Source organism: Oreochromis niloticus, linkage group LG3, assembly GCF_001858045.2.
Source record: "Oreochromis niloticus isolate F11D_XX linkage group LG3, O_niloticus_UMD_NMBU, whole genome shotgun sequence".
In the NCBI taxonomy this organism is placed as follows: domain Eukaryota; kingdom Metazoa; phylum Chordata; class Actinopteri; order Cichliformes; family Cichlidae; genus Oreochromis; species Oreochromis niloticus.
The window spans coordinates 86,787,340-86,800,127 of NC_031967.2; the positions used below are offsets into that span (position 1 = coordinate 86,787,340).

Consider the following 12,788-nt stretch of genomic DNA (forward strand, 5'->3'; position numbering starts at 1 on the left):
AGCACATAAATGTCCACAGCACAACATTGTGAGAGACATGACAAGCCACAGGGATGGGTGGGGGTGAGGAGTCCTCCGAAGCAAGCACAGCAGCCATCCTGCACAGCGCTATCGTTCCAGCGCGGCACACAGACCCGCCGTGTTACTCCGCAGGAAACAAGCATCGAAGGCGTTTGGAAGGGGAGGGGGGATCAGTGTGTGCAAATCAGTATGTGTGTATGTGTATGCGTGTCCAGAGTTCAGCTGGGACAGTGTCCTTCGCCCTATTAGGCTAAGTAAACAGTCTACCAGCCAACCCAGGTGGCCTTGCATAGAATGGGGAGAATAGTCAATACACAGTCGTTATCAGGGAATTGTTTTTGTTCGGCACCAGCCTTGGACCCGCAGCTGGCGCCATGATGTCCGCATGTTGATGCCGTTAATTTTTCTTTTCTGCGAGCAGCTCAGGAGAATTTCAAAGCTGTTCTTTTAACACTCCGACACTGGTCTCTCGATCTCCCGTTGGATAGCCGCGAGCCTCCCCATGATGGTATCAAACTTCCGTTCCGTGGTGTTGTCATTCTTTTGATTCTGAGACCTCACAGCTGCAGTGATCAGACCCCACAGCTGCAGTGATCATGACATCATGACATCATCATAAATGCTACTGGACTGTCTGATGGGCTGACGGTGAAAAAGCCGTCAGGAAGGAAACAGAAGACATTTCAGAGGCTGCAGCAGATTTCTTTGATTTGGGGCCTTTTTCAGCTTTATTGGACAGAGCAGTGAAGATAAGTGACAGCAAAGCAGAGGGAGAGAGAAAGGGGGCGTGGTCAGAATCAAAGCCAGGCCAGCTGCTCTCCACCTCGTGGCACATGGTCACCTGCTCATCCTAGTGAGCTCCACCAGCAGCCCTTTCACACAGTTTACACTGTCAAACACTGTGTGTGGACCTCAGCTAACAATAGGCTACATTTAAGTCTGGACTACATGCTTTTATATTGAGGCAGATTTTTACCTGTTTTTATTCCATCAGCAGCTCAACATCATGAGCAGCTTTGACATAAAGACATCAAACTCAAGCTGACTTTAAACTGGATCTACTTTTAATACAGGGGCTCAAAAACAACTAACATCTTTATTATATATCAGGACAGAAAGTCATCTCATCTCAAATGGAAAACAGCTTTATTTGGAATAATCAGCACTATCAACTGGTTTGGGATCTGCACCAGTTTCATGTCTTTACAGCTTCTCCAACAAAGTTCCTGTAAAATCAGCATCTTTATTGGTTTGATAGTGATTGATTATTCAGTCCCAATCTGCTGTCATCTAAAGAACAAAATGATGTTTCTATGAGTCAAAAAGCTCCAGATGTTGTTCACAAAGAAAACAAAGATTAGGAACTTAAACACAAAGTGTTTGGAGCCAAAATGTTCCCAAGCTGCTCTTTTTGAAATGGCAGAGGTACAGTGGTGTCTAACAGCACACTGTGGAAGGCAAACATGTTATTGTTGGATGAAACTTCATGAATCCTTTGTAGATTTGAGCTTTTGGAGCCTTTCTTTTCTCTTCAGGTGTACAGAGGCTGAGGAGGCAGGTGAAGCAGGTGGAGCTGTTGTAATGCTGGCAGAGGGTGTGTCTTAGTAACTCTGTGAGGTAGAACTGGATCCAACATTGTGGATGTGTTGATGTTGGAGCCATTAAGATTCTCTGCACACTGTAGGATTTCCCTGTGATTCACTGCGGGGGCATTTTGGAGTCTGTCAATGAAACTCTTCATATTTGTGTTTGACACCAGTTTATAGAAACAGAGAAATGTGTCATGCTTTTGTTCGGCCTCCACAAATATACACATTTGTTCATTGGTTGGACTTTTTGGAAGTAGACACATTGAAAACCATGTTAACAAGATCTTGTTGTTTCCTGTGGATCCGACACAGAGAGTGGACTTCAGACAGAAACCGTGGAAGAGATTTTAGAGGCCGTGTGTGGCAACAGGAAGTTTCTGTATGTTTGCTGATCTTACATGTGGAAAACAACACGTGATGTTTGTGAAGTTCTACAATGATCATTGTTCTGACAGCATTTTGAGTGGGAACAGTTCAAACTGAGAGTAGTGGGAGTTATTTACTGATTGAAACAAGCTGAATGTTTCTGTGCACGATGAAGATCAGCAGCAGCAGCTCAGCTGATCAATGAATTGACATCTATCAGTCATTTCATGAGATGACGTCATCAGCAGACATTTGTTCTAACTGTGTGATAAATGTCAGAACGTCAGGGCTCTGCTTTAGTCACTACTTGATGATCATTGGCTCATTGTTGAATCACGTGGCCCAGTCTGACCTCTGACCCTTTGCTGCAGGTCTTCTGTGTTATCTCCACTTTCATGTCTGATCTTCTGCAGTATCGTCCAAAATAAACATCTGAATCATTTCCAACACTTCAGCAGATCTTTAGTTTGGGCAGTACAGTACAAAATAACACATATTGTACTATACTGCCCACTTCCTGATCTTATTGGATCTGTGTGTGAGGTTGGTGAAGGAAACACATGTTTACTGAGTGAATCGCTGCCATTAGGAACTAATTTTTATATCACAGCCTAGAGATCACACAGGACCATTTCTGCAGGTGAAAAGTCGTAATTGGAGGAAAATAATTGTGTAGTTTGTGCGACTGTTGTTTGTAAATGAAGAATTGTCCCAACTACATGTGCTGCTGACCTTTGACCTTTTCTTCAACTTTTCAGCCGAACGGCTGGCTGACTGAACGCAGGCGTAAACGACAACATAACATCACCAGAACATCAATGACACGACAAAGAACAGGAGGAAACTGAGGACTTAAATACACAGACTGATGAGGATGATAATGAGAGACAGGTGAGTACACAGCTGAACATAATCTGGCTAACGACACAAGGTGAGCTGACATAGGAAAAGCAGGAAGTGAAAACATTGATATGGCAACAGAAACAAAACGTGACAAAACTGAAAACACTGGGTCACCGACCCAGGAACCCTGACAGTACCCCCCCTTCAAAGGCCGGCACCCGACAGCCGAAAGAGAGAAGGACCAGAACAGGGAGGGCGGAGGGGTCCAGGACGGAGTCCAGGCAAAGACAGGTCAGGTGGGCGGCCACGTGGCCAGTGGCTGAGCTGAAACAGTTCCGATGGGCGGCCACGTGGCCGGCGGTGCCGCTGGAGTCGTTCTGGTGGGCGGCCGCGAGGAAGACGGCGGCGGCCACTGAGCAGGTCCGGTGGGCGGCCGCGAGGAAGACGGCGGCGGCCACTGAGCAGGTCCGGTGGGCGGCTGCGAGGAGGACGGCGGCGGCCACTGAGCAGGTCCGGTGGGCGGCCGGTCCGGTGGGCGGCCGCTCCGGCGACGACGTCCAGAACATGGCCTGGGTGCCGGCGTGGCAGCCGCAGGACCAGGCAAGGCTAACGCCGAGGCAGAAGCTGGACCGTGCGAAGCCGAGGCTGGACCAGGCGAAGCAGAAGCTGGAGCCGAGGCTGGACCAGGCGACGGCATGGGAGCCGGCGGTGGCGAAGCAGAAGCCGAGGCTGAGCCAGGAGGCGCGGAAACCCCTGGCTGAGGAGCGGCCGGTCCAGCGGGTGCGGAAACCCCTGGCTGAGGAGCGGCCGGGCCAGCGGGTGCGGAAACCCCTGGCTGAGGACCGGGAGAGCTCACAGCTGGCTCTGGATGCTGTGGCTTCGGGTCCGGGAACTGGAATGGGTGGCGAATGAGTGACTGGGCCAGAGACTGATTAGGAGAGTGGACTACAGACGGTGAGAGAACTGATGACTGAATAACAGGATGCTGGACGACAGACTGAACTGACTGGACAGGCTGGAGGACGGGCGACTGGATGACAGGAGGCAACTGTAGAACAGGGCACTGAGCTACAGGGGGCGACTGGCCTGACTGGAGGGCAGGGGGCGACTGGACTACTGACTGGAGTGGAGCTGACTGGAGTGGAGCTGACTGGAGTGGAGCTGACTGAGCTACAGGAGCAGCCTGAGCTACGGGTGACTGAGCTACAGGAGCAGCCTGAGCTACGGGTGACTGAGCTACAGGAGCAGCCTGAGCTACGGGTGACTGAGCTACAGGAGCAGCCTGAGCTACGGGTGACTGAGCGACAGGAGCAGACTGGAGAGCAGGTGAGTGAGCAGGTGAGTGAACTGGCTGGACTGGGAGCTGAACAGCAGGAGAGTGAACTGGCTGGACTGGGAGCTGAACAGCAGGAGAGTGAACTGGCTGGACTGGGAGCTGAACAGCAGGAGAGTGAACTGGCTGGACTGGGGATGCTAAGGGACGAACAGAGGTGGGTGAGGCTGACGACGGAGCTGAGGTTGGTGTGGCTAATGGCTGAGCTACAGACTGAGCTAGTGACGGAGATAAAGCTACAGCCTGGGCTAGTAAAGCTGGTGCCTGAGCAGGGGAAACCTCAGCTAGCCTAACCAGGGATAGTGCAAGGGCGTGAAAGGCTGGATCAGGAGGTGGCTGAAGTGGTGGACTGACAGGTGGAGAGGCTAACTCTTCTGAGCCTTTAGGGAGGTCAGGCTGAGTTCTGGCTGCCCTCAGCCTGGGCGCTGGGACAAGCACGGGAGGTGGCTGGACACCAGTCACCCCCACCCGAGAGACAGGAGCGGGTGTGGAGGTAGACTGGGTCACAGCTGCCCTCGTCCTGGGAGTGGGCACAGGTGTGAATATGAGCTGACTGATAGGGGTGGAGATGGTGACTGGGTGAATGAGACTGACAGGTCTATCAGGGATTGTTCTGGTCCTTCTGCCACCACTATTTACAGTCTTTAACTGAGCTGTTTTTGGGGAAGCAGAGCAGAAAAAGTCTTCCCAGTCCACATCGTCGTCTAAGAGGGAAGTTCCCCATGAATCGGAGATGTGTCTATTATTTATTTTATGTGAAGAATCAAATGAGGAAGGTGGCAAACAGTCACTGGGACTCACCGCCAGGAGTTGCTGAAAATAGTCCATGTTATGGCGGCGTGTGCGCCGCTTTCTCCGGGAAGAGGAAGCGGGCGGGGTACACTGCCGAGCCTCTGGCACGGGTGCCTCCGTTGAGCCGAGGTGGGAGGCGTAGCCGCTGTGCAGTGGCGAAGTGGAAGAGCCGGTGAGTAAAACGGCTGGCGGGCGAGCGAGGAGCGGAGCGGCGGGAGAGCGAGCGGCCGAAGCTCGGCCTGTGACGCCCACTCTCTGCGGCGAATGCTCCAATGCAGGTGAGGCAGCAGGTGGAGAACCGCGGCGGCTCCGAGGCCCGCCCAGAGCCAGACGAGTCCCCTCAAAGACGTGCTCTCTCTCAGCGAAGAGCCGCTGTTTCCCCCTGAGCTCCTCCGTCCAGTGAAGGAGCGCTGCCTCCTGCCGCTCAAAAGGTTCCGAGTCCGCTGGGTCCACAACGCGGAGTCGTGTCATTCTGTCAGGATCTGTGTTAGATTTGTATTGTGATTGACATTTATGCTTAGAAATATTTAACCATATATGCTTAGAGGTGTATAATCGATTGTGTAGTGATAGGATGTGTGATCTTCAGTAGGCTGTAAAAGGCTTTGTGTGCATTCCAGGGTGTTCTGGTATTCAAACCCACATCCTGGGAGCATGGGAGAGGTTGTACCTTGTCTTATTGTTTTATGGTAGGATAAACATATCTATGTCTGTTTTAGGCTAAGTGCATTTTGTTTAGATGAACTGCTGGACTTCCAGGCCAGCAGGTTTAGGAAGTCATTAATGGGTTCACACACACACACACACACACACACACACACACACACACACACACACACACACACAAGGTATGTTATATGTTAATGAACCTATGCATATTCATGTAACCACAATAAAAGAGCAGTGTTACGTGAGAGCGGAGAGAGTCTGATGGAGGTCAAGTAGGTGGAACGACACTTGGCTCCAGGCAGGCCTCCCTCATGCATGAGTAAAACAAAGAACTTTGCCTACTTCGTGTCTTGCTTGCTGTGTAATTACATTGCCTTTAACGTTCCAGCGAATAGGTTTAAGCTACAAACCTATCATTAATTGGTCCTTCGACGCCGGAACCCTGGAGTCGGCATTCACCGAGGAGAGAACCCTGACGTCAGCGAAACGTGAGAATTTGTCACCGGGCCGGTGGATTAGCTGTCTGTTTTCTCTCTTCGACGAATGACGATTGGCGGGATCCGAGGCTGATATTACACGCTAAGCAACACCGAGTAAGTTCAAAGAGAACGACTTAAAGAGATTACTGTAGCTGCGCGGGTTCACGCGAGCACGGTCGCGCGGCTTGCACGCGGACCTTAGCCGTGCGGTTAGACGCAGGCTTATAAAAAAAGAGAGCGACGGCTCCTAAATTGAGTGCGGCCGCGCGGGTTGACGCGGGCCTAAGCCGTGCGGGGTCGCGCAGGCTGGGGAAAATTATAGGCCTATTTTGTGTTGTTGTTGTTGTTGTGTGAATGCTGCGGAGCAGGCATGGTCTGGGACACGGTTGTTGTTGTTATCATGGGTTCCTAAGCAACCAAGAGTGCGTCCGAGCGTGACAGACGTTTATGCTGGACTTCGCTCCTGGGAGCGCACAGTATTTAAAAAAAAAAAAAGAGTAACGGCTCCTTAGCTGCGCGGGTTCACGCGAGCACGGTCGCGCGGGTTTCACGCGGACCTGAGCCGTGCGGTTAATCGCAGGCTTATAAATGGCAGAGATTCAAATGTTAGAAGTTTTTAGGAAAACAGCAGCCTTGAAGAGCGTGTGGAGAAGGCCAGCCCACATCAGCAGCAGTTAAGATATGCTCTGGTGAAAGGCTTTCCCCCACCCCTTGCTGACACAAAATGTTTAGATGATTCTTTAGATTGCCCTGATCAACAACAGCCTGTGCTCCTGACCATTAATTTAACCAGTTGTTAAAAAGTAACCTGCATTAAGCTTAGGGTTGCTCAAATTCAGTACAATGACATATGAGATGAAGTAAAATAGGCAAATATTTAAACTAATGAAGTGCATAGAGGCACTTGACCTGTTTGAAAGACTGTCGTCTTATTATGAGCCATTGTTGAGATATAGAGCACAGATATGAAAACAACTAATATGCTGAACCCTGTATGAAACAGCTGAAAACTACATGATGGAGAAGCTGAGTTGAATATGAAAATGTAAGTCTTTGCCACTGTGGGCAAAGCACGCAGCCACTGTGTGAGGTTGTGTTGCTGTCTCTTCTGAGCTGATGAGCAAGCTACACATTATCAGATCGGGAGCTGGCTGAGAACTCATCAAAGAAAGGGGAAGAGAACTATGATAACTCGAGTATGTAGCGTATCCGTGAGTTCAGCTTCTTCTTTCAGATGCGCAGCAGTTTTCCTGGATCTTGATTCATGTGTGTAGAGTGTTCATAGCATCAGCATCATGTTTTTGTTTATTTGCTTTGTTGGGTTGAAAAATAATTAAATAAACTTGTGATCATACTTATGGATCACCATGGCACATGTCATCAGCCATATGATTTATTTATGCAGATGAAAAAAGTGAGTGTGAATGTGCCTGACGTCACAGTGTGTGTGTGCGCTGTGTAAATGTAATTGTCACAAATTGTGAGAGCGGTGATTCTGCAGGTCACCAGCTAGTGTAAAGAAAAAAAGAGTAAAAAAGAGACAAAATCTACATTGTAGATGGAAAATAATAGGAAAAAGGTTTTGTGTTTATTAGCCAAGAACAACTACAATCTCATTTTCTGCTTTTAAGGAAGGAGATTTCAAAAAACAGAGAGAGATGTGTGTTGGTTAAGCAGTGATGATAATAATGGAAATGTCTTAGTTTTGTCACTTTCAGATGAAAAGCAGACCTGGATCATTTTCCACAAGCAGCAGTCGGAATAAAGTTATAGTTTAATATCATTGGAAATGTTCAGGCCAATTTCTGGCTAACTTATTTACAGCTCCATGTGTCCCTCATCCTCACAAGCGAGCTCTCACTCCTCCCTGAAGACAAGGAATGCAGTTCCAAAGAGCAATAACATGGCAGATACAGAGACAGCAGCAAAGTCCTGAGCACAGAGACCCAGCAAGCAGCAGCAGTGTGGACAAACAGCATCGGAGAAGAAGAGCAAACCATCATCCTGATTGGATGAATGACACTGTGTTTCCAACAAGCTGCAAAGTCACTGTGCTTGTGAAAAGAACGTTTGAGGAGAACTGAGGAGACTGTTGGAGTTTGACATTTGCCACTTTCGGAGTAAAATGGCAAGAAGAAACAGTGGAACACAGGACAAAGCTGAAGAAGAACTGCCGGCTATTGGACTGTTGAAGTGGGAGAGGACAACAGAGTGAGAGGAGGTAAGAACACAGAGGAAAGCTGTTGTTTAATGTGGGAAATCAAAATTTGGGTTAGCAAACCTGGGGAAAAGAAAACTGACTGCTTAAGTGGAAAATTGTGAAGGAATCTGAACCACTGCAAAAAGAAACATATACAAAATCACACACACAAGCAGAACATGCATTAACCCTACTAACACAAACACAAGAGAGCTCATGAAGATTAGGCAGCATCTTGAGCATGTGAGTCTGTTTATCATCTTATCCAAGTCACTTAGTGTGATGCAAAGATCAGTGGACTCATAGCACATTAGTTGAAAATGATGATCAATTAATAGCAGAGAAGTGTGTAGGAAAGGCAGCTTTAAGAACATGCCCTGCTGGAGATGCAACTCCACAGACATTGATTAAACCTGCCTAATAACACAAACACACATGCAATGAAGATCAGCTTATTATCTCTCATCAGTGTTAAAATACTGTCAATTTAGCAGACACTTGTTATCAAATGCTTAATTTATTTAATGCTGACAACTAACTAACTATGTTGCAGGACAACAGTTTAACTTTTGTGGGGAAAAAAAGATTCTGGTTTGACCAACCAGTGATCAGACAATAAATTTAGTTGGTAATATAGTAAATTGGGAGATGCTTTCTGCCTGACTGATGCAGAACAAGTAATTTACTGTATGAGGGAAATTCTATTTTTGTGATAACATTTTGAACATGCATTTCTGTTGTCCTGTCAACTTAGTGGGTTAATAGCTGATATGCAAATTAGTTGATGGTTCTTAGATTAATGAAAGGTGATTGAATTCTAGTACGAGTGAATGAGATGTGTTGGAGTTTGTTAGAGTGGAGACTCTAAGACACTGAGTTTCCTGTTGTGATGTGCGAGTGAATCCTGTACCCAGATACACAACTCTGAATACATAAGAACAAACTTCTTTTGCGAAATGCATGACAACATGTCACATGTTTTATGATGACGGGAAAAAGGAAACTAAATAAAATCTGTGGCCTAAATGAGTAAAAAGTACAGATGAAACTTATATCTAATAAGACATGAGGCTTATGTTGTGTGTTGTGCGGCTAATGGTTGGTTTTGGAGTTTATCTAGCTGATGATTTTTCTTTTGTTGTGAAGTTGAGCCTGCCAATTAGTATGATGGTATGATAAAGCATGCTAATGGTATGATTTACCCTCCTGAGATGAGGAGTGTGTGTCATGACTTAACAAGGCCTTTTTATTTTGATACTTTCACAGTGCACTGAAAGTTTTGTTTGATAATCTCTGTTTGAGCAGATCTGCACGATTAGAACTGAAGCGCTATACGACACGTCGTCGAGAAAATTGTTGCAAGTGAGTTTCTCCAAAAGATTACAATGGGCTCTGGAGAAAGTCACTTATATGGGACAATTAGAGAATAGGTCCCTACCCAAAAAAGGATTAAGCGAGATGATCCAATATAAAGTTCTTCTTTTCTTTTTGAAATGACGTCATTTTGCTGAGAAGTGGAAATGAAAATGCGACAATAATTTCCACTATCAGCAAAGAAAGAATGAATGAATGCATAAATGAATGAGTGAGAGAAAATAAAACTGACTGACTGGTAAAAGCTGACAGAAGCTGACAGACTGACTGACATCACTGTGTGAAGTTAACCCCCACCTGACAAAGGTGCAGATGAATCTATGTGTGTTTCTTTTTACAGGAGCAGAAAGATGACAGCAACATTCGAGGTTGCATGATGATTTAACCTTTTAAATGCCACTTTCTGTGTCTGTGCATCTACCAGGGGTGTTATTCACTACCTTGTGTTGTTCACAGAGGTGACTGTGACAAAGTGTGTATACACCTGCGCAGCGCTAACATTTCTACAGCATTACAGTCTTCATGTGATTTGATCATGTGATTTATACCAGGATAGCTGGTTGATGTTTTTTCCTGCGACAGGATTTCTGGGTTCATGTGTGAAGAAAACAGTGTTTACAGGTTATGAGTTGGTGATGCTGTTACACTGTGTTGTTGGGGAAATGTGAAGGTTACTTTGATGATATGAATAACATGTGAGACATTCCCTGTGTTGAAACTAGTGTCACTTCTTTCTACAGCTATGGATGGCTAACTTTATGATCTTTTTACAGCTCCTCTGGACCCTGTCAACTTCTGCCTGACCTCCAGGATTGTCCATGTGTGTTGCTAATGTTTGTTTTTCTAAGAGTGCATGTAGAGGATTCAGCAGAGACGGACAAGTAACATGAGAAAGCAAATAAGAGATGCAGTGTTTATGGAGTAGTTTGATATGGGGCTCATTAGCTGGCCACTACTGAGCTCCTAGTGTTAAATACATGGAGTGACTTTGCTTAAGGGAAGTCACCGATTACATTAATGTTAACTGAGTACATGGGATGATCCATGTCTGAGGCAAATTATGCCAATAATTGTAGTTTACTGATTTGAGAAAACCTCCACGTGATACTTGTCCTGTTGATGCTGAGTGCTTTATTGCTACTTATGATACAATTGTTTATAAGTGTGAAGTTTGATTTCACTTCCAGATCTTGTTTTCCAGGCCATGATGGTGTGTATGCAGGCTCCAGGCGGAGCCAGATGTTGAGCAAACTTAATATGCAAAACACACTAACATCTTTTATTGCAGGGTTATGGAGCTGCTCCAGAGGAGGAGACGCTCTGATGTTGCCTGGGACGTGATCTAGCTCACCTTTTTCTTTCAGATAGGAATCTAGGTTTGATGAGTTGACTCATGGGAGTGTCCATGCGTCAAGAGGAGGGGTCCAGAATTACAGAGTTACATGAAATTATCTTTTCTATGTTTTCTAAACTATGTTTTTATGATTTTTGTGTGATTAACAGTTCATTTACGGGTGTTAAACCTATGCAAGTGGTGCATCCAGGTTCAGACGAGGCTTTGATGGTCCATAGATGAAGCTCACTGAACTAAGGAGTGTGGTTTGATGATGATTGACATGCTTTCCAAATAGGAGTTTTCCTCCTAGCAAGGAAATATAGGTGCAGCAGTCAGAGTATTGCTGAAAGGAATCTCCTGAGAAATCTTCTGAGGCCCAGTGAGAAGCAACCCATTCCAGGCATAACTGCGCCCAGGCAGTGGTTGAGGTCAAAGGTCGAGCTGTTTGGGGCCCATTGGGAGATCAGATTCCACAACCACAGCAAGGACCACGAAGCTGCATTGGAATGAGAGCTGTGCCAAGGGGGCTTTCCAGAGGCCAACAGAGGAGATTGTGGACAACAGACGGGCACCTGAAGGATGAGGGGAGCGTGCCAAGCTCCAACGACAGCGCAGAGGGAGTTCAAGGATGATATCATGATTCTGTGAGAAGCACAGGAGCCAGAAGCTATGGTGGTGATGACAGCAGTTTCCTATGAACATCACCTAATGCTGTGTCACTGTACTGTGCATACGATGGCACACTGAAAACTGCTGGGATCATAACAGCAGTAAGATAACTGGACCCAGCACCCTTTCCACAGAGGGGTTTCCAGCAGAGGATGGACAATGGAGGAGTCATAAATATCCCCCACAGGACGGAGGCCTGAAGTGAGGTGATGGGGGTTGGCAGAGGCCATAAAACTAGAGTGCTGAAGAGGTCTGCAGCTTTCACGACAGCTGAGACCCATGTTGACAAACAACAAACTCAACTGGTATGTTTGAATGTCTATTCTACATACATTTGGACTCTGGTCCTATGAACAGTGATGGAAACAACTGGAAGAGACATTTATGACGCCCTGCAGAACTTAAACCACTCTGCAGAGAGACGTGCGATTTACATGTCTTGCGGAGGAGCACCACCAAGCTGGAGTGTTTTGAAAATGTTAATTTCTCTTTTGACCATTAACAATTCATTTGTTTGCTCGTAGGATGCAGTTTATCATTGAATGAGATTAATGAGAAATTGGATAACTGCTAATGCATTTGTCAGACTGTGTACGTTTACATATGCTGTGTATAAACATGTTTGCATTAACACTGACAGACATGAGGTATTCATAACTGGGTACTTTTCTAGCATAATTGTCAAAAGGGGGGAAATGTTAGATTTGTATTGTGATTGACATTTATGCTTAGAAATATTTAACCATATATGCTTAGAGGTGTATAATCGATTGTGTAGTGATAGGATGTGTGATCTTCAGTAGGCTGTAAAAGGCTTTGTGTGCATTCCAGAGCTCTCTGGTATTCAAACCCACATCCTGGGAGCATGGGAGAGGTCATACCTTGTCTTATTGTTTTATGGTAGGATAAACGTATCTATGTCTGTTTTAGGCTAAGTGCATTTTGTTTAGATGAACTGCTGGACTTCCAGGCCAGCAGGTTTAGGAAATCATTAATGGGTTCACACACACACACACACACACACACACACACAAGGTATGTTATATGTTAATGAACCTATGCATATTCATGTAACCACAATAAAAGAGCAGTGTTACGTGAGAGCGGAGAGAGTCTG

At 46.3% G+C, this 12,788-nt stretch overlaps 1 protein-coding gene across 1 annotated transcript; it reads right to left on the bottom strand.

Annotated features, from left to right (window-relative positions):
* Window positions 1-468: 468 nt before the first annotated feature.
* Window positions 469-5,466, bottom strand: LOC112846049 (nascent polypeptide-associated complex subunit alpha, muscle-specific form-like). The gene is made up of 4 exons (XM_025905284.1): window positions 3,827-5,466; window positions 3,341-3,572; window positions 3,017-3,196; window positions 469-606 (listed from the first exon to the last, which is right to left on the bottom strand). The coding sequence occupies exons 1-4, from the start codon at window positions 5,413-5,415 to the stop codon at window positions 469-471; spliced, it is 2,139 nt and encodes a 712-aa protein (XP_025761069.1). The 5' UTR covers window positions 5,416-5,466.
* Window positions 5,467-12,788: the final 7,322 nt, after the last annotated feature.

Excerpts from the sequence above, each read along its gene's own strand:
- LOC112846049 (XM_025905284.1), bottom strand. The coding sequence starts at position 5,415 with ATGACACGACTCCGCGTTGTGGACCCAGCGGACTCGGAACCTTTTGAG. Across the intron at positions 3,573-3,826 it reads CCCGTCCTCCAGCCTGTCCA|GGGTTTCCGCGCCTCCTGGC; the intron begins GTCAGTTCAGTC and ends CTCCTCAGCCAG. Across the intron at positions 607-3,016 it reads TGCCGGCCTTTGAAGGGGGG|CTGTGGGGTCTGATCACTGC; the intron begins GTACTGTCAGGG and ends TGATCACTGCAG.